The 13,208-nt window shown below is 37.3% G+C and overlaps 1 protein-coding gene across 1 annotated transcript in view; it reads left to right on the top strand.

The window, feature by feature from the left end:
- Nucleotides 1–12,308, top strand: part of LOC121872270 (cystinosin homolog) — a 32,605-nt gene extending 20,297 nt beyond the window's left edge. Inside the window, exon 2 of the mRNA XM_042374935.1 lies at nt 10,704–12,308. Coding sequence (XP_042230869.1) covers nt 10,704–11,036 — 333 coding nt within the window. The 3' untranslated portion in view covers nt 11,037–12,308. The remainder of the gene's footprint in view (nt 1–10,703) is intronic.
- The last annotated feature ends 900 nt before the right edge of the window (nt 12,309–13,208 follow it).

Below are 13,208 nucleotides of genomic sequence, written 5' to 3'. Positions count from 1 at the left end.
AAATTCCGGGAATGAGGGATTTTTTTTCCAGGTTTGAGAGATGATGTATTGGGCAATTTCTGGAACTACAGTCGGCCCTTAACATGCGGGGGGGTTACGTAACAGAGATAGCCGTGGATGTTAAAAATCCGCGTATATGTGCTGCCCCCCCCACCCACCCAAAAAGACCATGATGCAAAGAAAGTGGTGCTAGTGCTTCCAAGCATAAGCACAAGTCACTATCTATCCAGGAAAAGGGTGAATTTCCATGGTCCGGCACCGGTCAGGTCCCGAGGTTGCCGGACTAGAGAGGTACAACCTGTACCTGTACTGTAAATAAAATTTATAATGAAAAATACAAAATTAAAAAGCACATACCGGTAATAAATAATAATAATAATAGTAATAATAATAATAATAATAATAATAATAATAATAATAATAATAATAATAAAGAACCATAAAGAAATACAAAAATGACAAAAAGATCAAAAGTGAGGAACGATAAATGTATGTTGTGTTGTCAGTAGTAAGAGAAACAATTGAGACACTGCAATTGTGTGTAAATGAGGCACAAAGTCAGCAGGATCTACCATTACACAATACATTATGCTTCCAAAATCTTCCCAGGCAGTAGTACCTCCCTGTTTGGTAGCTGCCTACTACCTAGTAATTTATACTCAAAATATAACTTATTTTTTTATTTTTTTTTTTATCCTTTTTGCCACTGTTTGGCTCGTTAGCCGCTTTGGCAAGTATTGGTGCATGTACTGGCTCCAGAATTTATCTGAAACCACTCCAATACTGGTCAAGTCTGGTCTTGAAACAGCTCACACTTGGTGCCGTCACAACACACTCTGGCGGGTTGTTCCAAGAGTTCACAATTCTCACTTCGAAAAAGCTCACCTTCACAGTTTTCTGGATTTGCGTCTTCTTCAACCTTGAGCTGTGTCCCCTTGGATGGGCGGGTGTGTGCCAGTTGCAGGTATGGACACTCGACTGAATAGTGCCCTTTGAGAGTAAATATACCTCAATTAGGTCACCCCTTGCCTGACTGTAGAAAAGCTAGGCAGTTGCAGGCTCTCTAATGTCTATGGAAAGCTGAGGTGCCAAAGTGCAGGTATTAGTCTGGTGGCCCTCCTTTGGACATTTTAAATCAACTGGCAGTCCCTAGCATATTTCGGGTACCTGACAGGGTGACAGTACTCCAGGCGGGGAAGCACCTCACCCTTAAAGATCATTATGAGGGATGGACTGTCTAGGTATCTGAATGACCTCCTTATAAGACCTAATAATTTATTTGCCTGATTCACTTTCTTATCACAATGGCCCGAGAACTTCAGTTTATTATCAAGGTACACACCTACTGTAGGTCCTTTTTGCATTCAGTCTCTATTAATGCAGTTTCTTCATCCCGTTGGAACATATGATACACTTCCTTACCATTGGTATGACCCAGGTGCAACCTTTTACACTTCTTGACATTGAATCTTAGCATCCATTTCCTCGACCAATCTTGAAGCTCAAAGAGATTTTTCTGCAGCTCTTCATAGTCTTGATTTCCCTAAATAACTTGGCATCATCCACAAATATTTTTATGGAAGAGTGTCTAACCTCTGGCATGTCATTTATGAAACAAACAACAATGGGCCCAATTCATTGCCCTGTGGTACCCAATTTTTTCATGGGTACACTTGATGATTTTGTACCATTAATCACCACACACTGCTTGTGATCATGCAGAAAGTGTCCGATCCACTCTAGGACACTTCCCCGAAACCCGTACCCTTCCATTTTAATTCTCAGCCTTCCATGGGATATGCTGCCGAGAGCCTTGGCAAAATATAGGTATATATTGTCAATATTGCCACCCGGTTCTAGAATTTGTGTCCAAACATCCAGTACCTTGAGCAATTGTGTTAAACAGGAGCATCCCAGCATAAAACTGTGTTGGCAATCCTGCACAAGGTTGTTCCGTAGTAGATGCTCCATCATGGCATCTATTATAGTGCTCTCAAGTACTTTGCATACTATGCTGGTTAGGCTCACTGGTCTAAAATAATCTGTGAGTGATGATCACCCTTCTTGAAAATAGGACATGCATAAACCATTTTAAAATCACTGGGAACCTTTTGCTCATCCATGGTGCTCTGGGATGCACCATGTGAGGGCCGGGACTCTTATGAACCTTTAGCTTTGACAATTTATTTCTTATAACCTCTTCTGAGAACACAATGTGGGTCAGCGCTGTGTCAAACCATCTGTCCTCAAACGCAGGAAGATTGTTCGCATTCTCTCTTGTGAACACTAAGGAAAAGAAACTGTACAATGCCTTCACCTTGTCCTGGTCAGAATCTATGTAACTACCATCTTCAAGCCTCAGGTCCGATACACCTACTCGTGTTTTTAAATTCAACTTTGTGTATCAGTAAAACGCCTTTGGGTGTTACTTGACCTCATGCGCAATCTGTCTCTGGAACTCCTTTTCAGCCCTTCTACACTCTGACTTTGCTTAGTTTCTGGATCTGGCATACATCCTCCTGTCCTGCTCGTCATTTGACCTAACCCACCTCTTGAATTTCAGTGATTTCTTCATAACTTTGTCGACCACCGCATGGCTCGTGTAGTGGTCTCCTTGTATTCCTGGAGGCACTGTGTTTGGTCTTGCGTACAGTATATATTTATCAATCAAATGGTTCACTTCACTGGCTATGATATTCAGCGTAATATCTGCACTTTTATACCATAGTGAGTCAAGCCAGTGGATACCCCCCTCATCTCCTCCCTCATCTTGTTGTAATTACCCTTGTAATATTTGAACCATTGCCTGGTTTTGTCATGAACCAAGTAATGGTTAAATCTGAAGGACAATGTTAAGTGGTGTATGGTGCCAACAGGGCCTAGGTGTTCCAGCTTGACCTAATTAGTTATGATGCGATCCAGTGATTTGGGTGTTTACTCCCCTCTGTAATGAGTTGGGTCATGAACTTGTTGGAAATAGTAGCCGGGTTATTTGGGTCATTTGGCATGGTTTCATTTCTCCAGTCAATGTTGCTATAGTTAAAGTCCCCCATAACAAGGAGGTGGCTCGGGTTGAGATTTTCCCACCAAAGTTTAATCCTTTGATGCAGAGAAGTCTTCCAGTGCTTTTACAACTGCTGGATACAATGCTTTGAAGAATGAGTGGACTCTTGCGACTCAAGTCTCAACTCATCTTGTGGGGCAGTGCTTTTTCAGTCTACTATGGGAGTCAGAAGGACAACTCTCGATATCTTACTTTACAAATGAGCTGAATGCTCGTTTGATTCTTTGAAGAATGTGATTATCTCTCTCATGACAGTTAGTGCAAACTGAATTTGTCTTAGAGTTGCTGCTTTCTCTAAGCAAAGGTTATGGCAATGAGACATACAATGTACGTAGGTAGCCGTGGGACACTTATCCATTGTATTCTTTTGTACACCACTGAATTCACCTGACATGGCAGCATCACCATCATACCCTTGCCCTGCCATGAACTCTTGTGTTGATGTGTGATTTATGAAGAATGTTTAACAGTGTAGTAGCTAAGCCATGACCTGTCATATCTGAAACTAATGAAAAGCACAATAATCTTTCCTGCACTGAGCATAACAAAGTAACAAACTCTCACACAGACACTTAACTGTTCCTGTCCACTAACGTCTGTGATCTCATCAGCTAGAAATTAAAAAAAAATTGGAAGAGTTCAGCTTTGCAACAACATCCCTTGTCAAAACTGTTGCTATATTTTCAATCAACTCATTTTGGGAAAGGGGTGAAATGTACAGTATGTGCCTCGTTTTCTGCTGCTGGATAAATGATCTGCTAGGACAGAATCACCGGAAGTACTCATGAGTTATAATGTAGCTCTTAAAGTTCCCTTGGGCAAAGTCAAGGTCGTGTGGACCTACAGCAGAGTCCCGCTGTCTCTGTGGCCTTTTAAGGGTAAGCCTAACCTCCCGTGGTATTCAATGGTTCTTACTATACGCTTCAGGCTTCACGGTTCTTATTCTTAATTTTTTCTTTCTCTGACTGTAATTTTGTAGCAATACCATTGCCTGATGCCATTACCTTTCTAAAGTTATTTGCTTTACAGAGGTTGACTTCATGTAGTGATTTTCTCAAATGCTCAGATAAGTAGCCATCTCAACCAGTTTAATGGCTATATGAATGTCTGCAATGGTTCCTTCACTAGCTTGTCAAGATTATTACCTCCAAATAACACACAGACTGTACAGAAAACTCCATTCTTTGCATGAGAATAGTTAAAACAATCATAAGCACCTGTCAAATGTTGTGGGCCTAAGTTCTTTTTTCTCATTTCAGTGCCATCCTTGCATTCAGTGAATGGCCAGGTGAAGGTTTTGGGAAGCTTCCTGTGATTATTTAACAAATTCAAACGGTCGTCTTCTGTAAAGCTAGGCCAATATCATCATGATAGGACCAAACTGAAGGATTCACAAAAGTGGCTGGATCAACAGACTCTCCTTTCTCTATGGTAATGATAGTGACATCATCGACAGTGGTTTGCAACTCCTCTGCCTCTTCCTTACTAGCACACCCAGAGTCAGACCCGCTTTCCTGTTCAAGAGAGAAATGAACTTTTTGGTGATTCATTTAGTGCCCCCCGAAAAATGTATATGTGATATAACCATTAATGTACACCTATATCCAACCCCTTTAGTATGATTTTTTCTGCTAAATATCAGAGGAATTTATTTCTAACAAAATGCCAGATTTAAGAAATATTTCTTGAGAGAGAGAGAGAGAGAGACTTGCAAAAATAGAGTAAAATTATTCTCTTGCGGTATTAAATATTAAGTGTTGTGTATCAAAATATCAGTACGTACTCTTCTTTCATGCTTACCTAACTTTTATTCTTGTAACTTTTTAACCCCTATAACCCGTCTCAGACGCTCACACTTATCCATTTTATTGTAGGTAACACCAGCAATTTTGTGCAGCTCTAGTGATATCACTGTGTCAAGAGGTTATAAAATATCTCCATTAACCCCTAAAATCCCACACCCTCTTGCTCATTTAAATTACGGTACCGGTAGCTCATGCCAGACAAGCTTATTCAAATTTTGTGACATCCCACAGTGCCCAAAGATTAAAAACTTAAAACCCAGGTCTCACATATCCTTTTTTTTTTCTAGCTAATGCCAGGTGACTATATTAAATTATAATAATATCCTGTGGTGTCCAAGGATTAGGTCGAACCTTTGAAATCTGGCTCTCACTTATCCACTTCTAGGGAACACCAGAAGATTTAATTCAGTTCTAAATGGCATATAAGCACTTTCCCCCTTTATCATGATGTGTAAAATTATCTGGCATTAGCCAGGGTAAGCTATGAAAGAGGCTATAAAAATATCTACTTGCCCAGTAAAGGAGTCTATTTTTCTAACAATAATGCAAGCAATAAATATTACCCATTTATCAGCCAAGGTTTTTCCCTGTGGCGAGTAAAATAGTGTGGCATAATATAAAAGAATATAAAGAGTTACAAAAAGTGCTAGTATCTTCCTGTTACAGGAATGTTGAATGAAAATAGAGTAGTGTCTGATTCTGGTGAATCCAAGGATGCATGTCTTTTACAAGCAGAAAAGTAACGATTTAATTTCTGTTGGGAATGAAGTTTCATGTTTGTACATTTGTCAAGAAATAAATGCTATTTCTAAGTCCCAAGATCAGGTGTAATTTCTACCAATTGATGTAAGTAAAAAGAATACATGTAGATTAAAGGTTATTCATACAATGCATTTTCATAATTTCATTTTCTATTTTCAAGTTTTGTCTTCTGTTTCAGACAGGGTTTCACACTTTCACAAGCATTTATAATCACATTAACAAGTCAACATATATTAAAAAATGGCACTGATGACAAAGTTGCTTGGCTACGTGGCAGGGGTCAACTATAAAACAAACAAACAAATAACGCATTATGTGACTGCAAACTGCTGTTGCACTGTCAGCTGACATTATGTTTCACCTCGTACTCTGCATGTATGTTACTAAGTCAGTTTGTATCAAAGACAGGATTTCAGATTGTGGACACAATAAATTGTAAAGGTTTCAAAAACAAAAAAGCTGAACACAATCACACTGGCACTTCTTTCGGCAAAGAAAGTTCGTAAACAGACCTAGGCCTATTTATATACAGGGGGGCCCCCCAAATTCGCAGGGGTTAGGTTCTCAAAATGGCCGCGAATCGCCAAATCCGCGAATATCATTTGCGGACCGGGGTACATTTTTACTTGTGTACTGTACAAAGAAATGTACAGTATTGTATACAAAGAAATGTACATTATTGTATATTCCCTTTATGTGTTTCCCCTTAGGACAATTATTTCTTTTACCTGTATTATATATACAGCTCCTCCCCGACTTACAACCTACTTGACTTATGGCCACCCGCACTTACGACCACCTTCACTTACGACCTGCCTCATTCATACCAAAATTTGGCAAATTACGTATTTTCGAGTCCCAACGTCAGTACACAGACAAAATTTTCATTTGTAATTCACTTTAAAATGGCTGGCAAGCTTAAAAGTGAGAGTTTTGTGGTGCTGAGAAGAAAAAGAGACACCCTTTTTAGATTTTCTATGTATTATTTAAGCATTTTCGACGTACGACCATTTCGACTTACGACCTGGATTTGGGTCCCTAACCCCGTCGTAAGTCGGGGAGGAGCTGTGTGTGTGTGTGTGTGTGTAGACATACACACACACACAAAACATATACTGTACAGTACAAATAAATAATAATGGTAAATACTCTCACAAATAATCAGAAACAAATTTATTAAAATGTGACATTCTACCCTCAAGTCCGTACTTTATTAATAAAGTAATAAAGCACGCCCAATGGGCTATATTTTCAAATAACTCTAAAACTATTCAGTGAAACTGACTGAACTTTGGACACCATTTGACAGACATCGTCTTTATTGTATGGGCCTTATTACCTTCCCAAGATGGTCTTGGTCATAGTGTGCATGGCAACGCAGCATGAAGCCAGTGTCGCTCTGTCCATTAGAGCGAGAAGAGGGTGTGCCGCTCGGCCCTTTAAATATCCCTCGAGTTTTTGTGTTACTGTATATTATTTTTCCTTATACCACGATATTCTACATGCTTTGTTCTTTATTTTGGTATATCGTACATATCAATGAACACCATAATACAAGAGTACATACAAGGAAAATGTGAATGGAAATCGAGATGTTACTAAACAATTTCCTACTTTTTCAAATTATACTCGAAGTGGCTTAAATTTAAAGAATTTTATATTTTTTATGGTTTCATATAATTTTTCAGACAATTTTACGATAGAAGAGACCCCATTACAATTAATAAAAAATTCCATGGCAGAGAAATGAGCCCTAAACAATATATTTTTTTTTTAAAGATTTTTCGGCACCAATCTCCGAGGCTGAGTGTAAGTTTTCATGCACGTATGTGTCACAGGCTCCGAGGCTGAGAGGGTTAAAATGTTGGAATTCTTCATGTAGCATCATCACATTTATCATTTCAGTCACTGAATAAGATGGAAATATATATAATAATTCAGTTACCAAGGCTTGCCACATTCACGAGCCACAGAACAACACCACTGCAGTAGGGGAACTCACGTCCTTGACGTGGATGATATCCATTTTCTATACTAGTGCCGCCAACCTCACAAGGAACAACTTAAGTAAAATTATTGTTGCTACTCTGGCCTCTGAGAAAATAAAAAACAATAATGATAATACCAAATAAGAAAATAAATAAACAAATAAATAAACTAACAAATCAACTCTGTATTTGCTTTATGTAAGTTATAGCAACAGACCTTTTTCGTTACTTTACCTTAACTGCTCTCACACCCTAATGTAGAGGGTTTCCAGCATTCAAGGAAAGAAGTTGCAAAGGAGTAGTAGTAGTGGTGAAAAAAAGGGGGGAGGCCATGGCCGAGTGACCCCCCTATATATGCCACTGTTCCCATGTGTGTCCCGGTCCAGGGCTCGAACCCGACATTAGTGGTGAGAGTACACGCTTTACCATTGGTTTTATTGGCTGAAAACCTGGGAAGTCAAAGTTTACCTACCATTATCCCTATTAAATATTTATTTTTCTGGTAACCCCACTATATTTGCACTGAGCTTTAAAACAAACATTTTAGCAAAAAATTCCAAACAAAGGAAACAATTAATATTCTAGACATTTTATCAACATGGCCACCAGATTAGTATCTCCTTATTTCTTGTCATATACTGCATTTGGTTTATTTTATAGAATTAAATTTGGAAGTGGGGAGAAGGGAGGAAGCAAGTTGAAAAAATATTTATGAAGTACTGTAGATCTTAAACAATGAAACTACCAAATTGCAAAACAAATAAATATTGTATTTTCTGTGAGTTGCTTTGCAATGTCCAGAAGTGGATAATGATTCCTGACTTTGGCAAGTTCGAGCAAAGTAATCCATGAAGCATAGTTTTGGAGACTGATTAAATGTCATTCTGCATCATCACTGGCTGCATGGTGATGGTACAATCTGCTTGCAGAAACTTGTTTCATGAAGCCTTCCATTGAGAAGCAGTTGTTAAAACTAATGTACTTCTACTGTTGTCTTGTGCATATACAAGTACAGGTACTTTCAATACTGTCACCACTGTATCTTAAACAGAAAACAGTAGATAATGCTATTGGGTAATACATACATGTTGTATGAAGTACATTTGATATAATATATAAAATAAATATGAAGTTAACTTCAGTTATTCCTTCAAAGTAACTGTATGAAGATATTTAAATTTGTTGACTTAGATATAAGATTCTGTGCTGTAATAAATAAAACATATATACAATATAGTCTCGATTTACGCGGATTTCGTTTACGCGTTTGGTAATTTACGCGGCACCTTGCCAGACCGACAATTTTTATTTACACGATATTTTCCATCATTTACGCGGGAAGTGGCGCGGGCAGGGTGCACACAAGGTCGCCCAGTCAACGAAACATTACCAGTTCTTCACCCGCCACCCATCACAGCCAGCCCAAGTCAGTGATAGTGAGGATATGGACTTTGAGGGGCTTGACAAAGAGGCCCTGCAAGTCTCTGTGGTGGATAGTGATACAGGTGAGGGGCCAATAATCTGCCCTCTGCCTCAGAACCAACCCCCCATCCCCGTGTACCCAGCCATCTCTTCTACTAACGTATGTGTTAAAAAACCTAATATTATTGATATTTCTCTTAAATATTAATTGTGTGTGCATATCATAAAATTAAGATGTTATTTTTACCACAACGTACGTATTGTGTCTGGTGAAGTATAATTTGTTTATTTACTTAAGATATTTGTTTTTAGCTCATAAAATTCATAGAAATTACCCAGCCAGAATATAATTTACATTGCTGGAATTGTTATAAGATAGTGATTAATTTGAATATAAACAAGCTAAAATTTGCATTAGACATACAAATTTTAGGTCTAATTTAAGAATTTTATTAGAGAGCAAAAATTTTATCTTTTGTGCAAAAGATATGACGTTTATATTCAAATTATTCGCTGTCTTGCAAGGAATCCAGCAATGTCAATTATATTATCCTAGCCATAGTCTGAGGTATTATTTATTACTAACCTAAAAGCCTCATCCTTTTCCCCAAACATTTCCCTGGGAGGGAGGGAGCCAGCGAGCGTGGGAAGAGGGTGGGGGGAGGGGGGGAGTTGAGTCCATTATTTGAACGGACATTAACCGGCAACTGTATTTCTCTTAAATATTAATTGTGTGTGCATACCATCATAAAATTAAGATGTTATTTTTACTACAACGTATGTATTGTGTAGGAAAAAGTGTAGTTTTGGGGTCGGCCCAGTCTCTATTTCAATTAATCCCATATGTTCTTTTATTTCGTTTACACGTTTCTCGGTTTATGCGGACCTCCACGGGTTCAATTGACCGCGTAAATCGAGACTATACTGTATGTATGGATACATCTGGAGCACATTCCTGCCAATTTCGATTCAACTGAAATCATTATTTTTTTTTTTTTTTGTAGCTACCGTACCTCATTTAAGACACCATTGTAATTTTAGCACTACAGGTCCAATGGTCAGGACAATAAAAGCATGATAACACACCTATTTTCCATCACTGTTAGCATTCATCTTCCCAGATGGTAATGACCACCCCATCTGGCTCATGGACTATACTGAATAATTTACAGTTGTCAGGTTAACCAAAACTTTGCTCAGAACTGAAAACTATTTTAATCTCAAAACATTAATACTGTATCTGCATTACATCAACAGTAGTTTCAGCTAGGTTGCCACTGGTATCTACCTTCTCAATACCTTATTTACTGATTTTTATAACAGAAACATCTCTTGTACTTATTATTTAGCAGAAAATTGCTATACAAAAGGCATTCCTGATTTATGAAAGGATTCCAGTCCTGACAAACCTCTCTTTAATCAATTTTTTTCAAATTAAATCACATTTTCCCAGCCTCTCATTATAGAAGTTGGGATATGTTCTATGAAAAAATTCTACCCCAAAATGTCTTAAAATGCTTTAAAACATGATTTTAATGCACATTTTTGGTGTACACCATGAATATATTTTAACATATATACAGTTCAACCTATTTGCAATGTCTTTTGTGTCAAAAAATTAATTTTACATTTATATTTTCATTATCTTCTTCTCTCCAACAGGCCTACTACAACTACAGAAGAAAGAGCACTTCTGGCTGGAGTATTGGTAACATTCTCCTAGACTTCACAGGAGGAACACTCTCAGTAGCTCAGATGTTTATTATTGCATACAACTACAATGATTGGGGATCCATATTTGGGGATCCAACTAAATTTGGACTTGGCCTGTTCTCGGTTATATTTGATATTTTCTTCATGATTCAGCATTATGTATTGTATCGTGGCAATGAGGGTTACCAGCGTGATTTAAATTCACCACAGCCTACCCACAGCAGCTCTCTTACAGAGTCTGTATCTTCTGTTGATTATGGAGCAATTGGTAATATTCATTAATTTCTTCCCAGTCTATTAAAATTAATACAGTATACAGTACAGTATTTACTTTTAGCCATTAAAACATTACAGTAATTATATTTGTTAAATGTTTCACAGTTCCATATTTTCACAAATATACATGTATGTACCAAGATAAAGAAAGGTTTTCATTTTATATATGCTTAGTTCAGCACTTGTCTGCATCTTTGTTAACAGTATAGTACAGTATTACTTCTCATAATGAGCAATGAGGCCTATGGAACCAAATCTACATTATTAGACATCACCATTATTCCTTTAGCTGAATAAAATTGTCTGGTGTTAGTCAGAATAAAATACCTAAGGGATTCTTTACCCTCTAAAGGGTTAAATATATATTTAAACAACCCATTCTCATGTGTCAACCCTAAGTAAAATGGCTGGAATATAATAGGATATACAATTTTTTTTTTCAGAAAGTTTCTCTTATATTAATTGCATACAGTAATTTTATATGATAGTAAGAAGTGTGGCAGTTGAGCAGTTCACCCAGCTGTAAATGGGTACCTAAGTTTACAACTTGGTTGAGGTGAATCAGTTGAGTGCAGTACCGGCCGTGCTGCCCCGTGTACTGAAAGTTTAATTCTGTATACTGTATCCACACTCACCCTAATGGGCAGTCATACCTATTGGATCAATTTTCACCTTTTTTTTTCATATGACATTAGGGCATGTGATAATAACTACTGGTAACTATTAAACTTGATTTTGTAAAGCTAGTATAAAACTTATTTTACAAATATGTTTTGTATAGTTATTACATGTATGAGCTACCTCTATAAAATATTAATCCACAAACCAAAACCTTAAAGGATTGTAAATTTTCCTTCGGCTCTTTAGCTCCAAACTTTGCTAAAGACTTGCTGTGAGAGAATGTACTTTTATAAAGTCACTTTTAAGAAACTATAGGATCACTATTAGTGAAAACAGCCCAAGAACGTTTAGCAAGGATGACTGTGGGTGCAAGTCCTCAGATATAATCAGTCTCTTAAACTTTTGTCAGTGTTTTTCAGCACTGACTCAGTGTGGATGTTTGAGGCTTTATTTTTCATTTTAATAACTAAATAGTGTCACAAGTAAAGATGAAAATTATGGAGCTAATTGTTTGAAAATATTGATGAAATATGCAGTATGCATATATATTTATTTATGTATTGATTTAATTTTTCATTAGTTACAGTGCTTTTGTGGTCATTTTACCACCATAAACTGAACAACAAAATTTACTAAATAAATTTTACTTTAGCATATCCCCTACTAGTATGAATCTAAACCTTTCTCTTAACCAGTACTTTCCAGATTCAGCTTAGTTCCTTGATAGGAATGGGATTTCGAATCCTATTTATCTTGAATGCAATGAGGTTCTGCCAATAGCTGATTTTCTTGAGCTGATATTCATAACACGTATGACCAAACAATAAGCCTGCCTTCTCTGGTGGCCTCAATCATTTTGCCGTTCTAGGGAGTCACAACCCACGTCCTACTACTTCATAAAAAGCCCTTGAAAACAATGATGTCATCAAGCGTATTAATGCTTTTCATTTACAAGTTTATATTTTACAATAATATTAGATTCAGTGCTGTTACATAATATTGGTAATTGTAATACAGTACGGTAAAACCTCAAATAATGACGGTAATGTGTCCTCCAATATTGCAGTGTAAGGTGAATCATCATATCATGAATCATTAATTACCATTAAAATAAAGCAATAATAATGAGATGCGTTCCAAAGTTTGACCTTTTCATATCTTTTGTGTGGCCTTTTACCCTCTTTTCCCACAAAACAGAAAGTTTAATGAAAAATGCAAACTACAGCTCTTCCCCGACTTACGACGGGGTTAGGGACCCAAATCCAGGTCATAAGTCGAAAATGCTTAAATAATACATAGAAAATCTAAAATGGGTGTCTCTTTTACTTCTCAGCACCACAAAACTCTCACTTTTAAGCTTGCCAGCCATTTTAAAGTGAATTACAAATGAAAATTTTGTCTGTGTATTGACGTTGGGACTCGAAAATACGTAATTTGACAAAATTTTGGTACGACTGAGGCAGGTCGTAAGTGCGGGTGATCGTAAGTCGAGTAGGTCGTATGTCGGGGAGGAGCTGTATATTCTTTAAATAATGTTTATGAATGCATCTTATACAA

Source organism: Homarus americanus, unplaced genomic scaffold (genome assembly GCF_018991925.1).
Source record: "Homarus americanus isolate GMGI-L3 unplaced genomic scaffold, GMGI_Hamer_2.0 scaffold5589, whole genome shotgun sequence".
Taxonomy (NCBI): Eukaryota; Metazoa; Arthropoda; class Malacostraca; order Decapoda; family Nephropidae; genus Homarus; species Homarus americanus.
The sequence above is the reverse complement of the archived record's forward strand: the minus strand, read 5'-3'. Positions and strand labels throughout refer to the sequence as shown.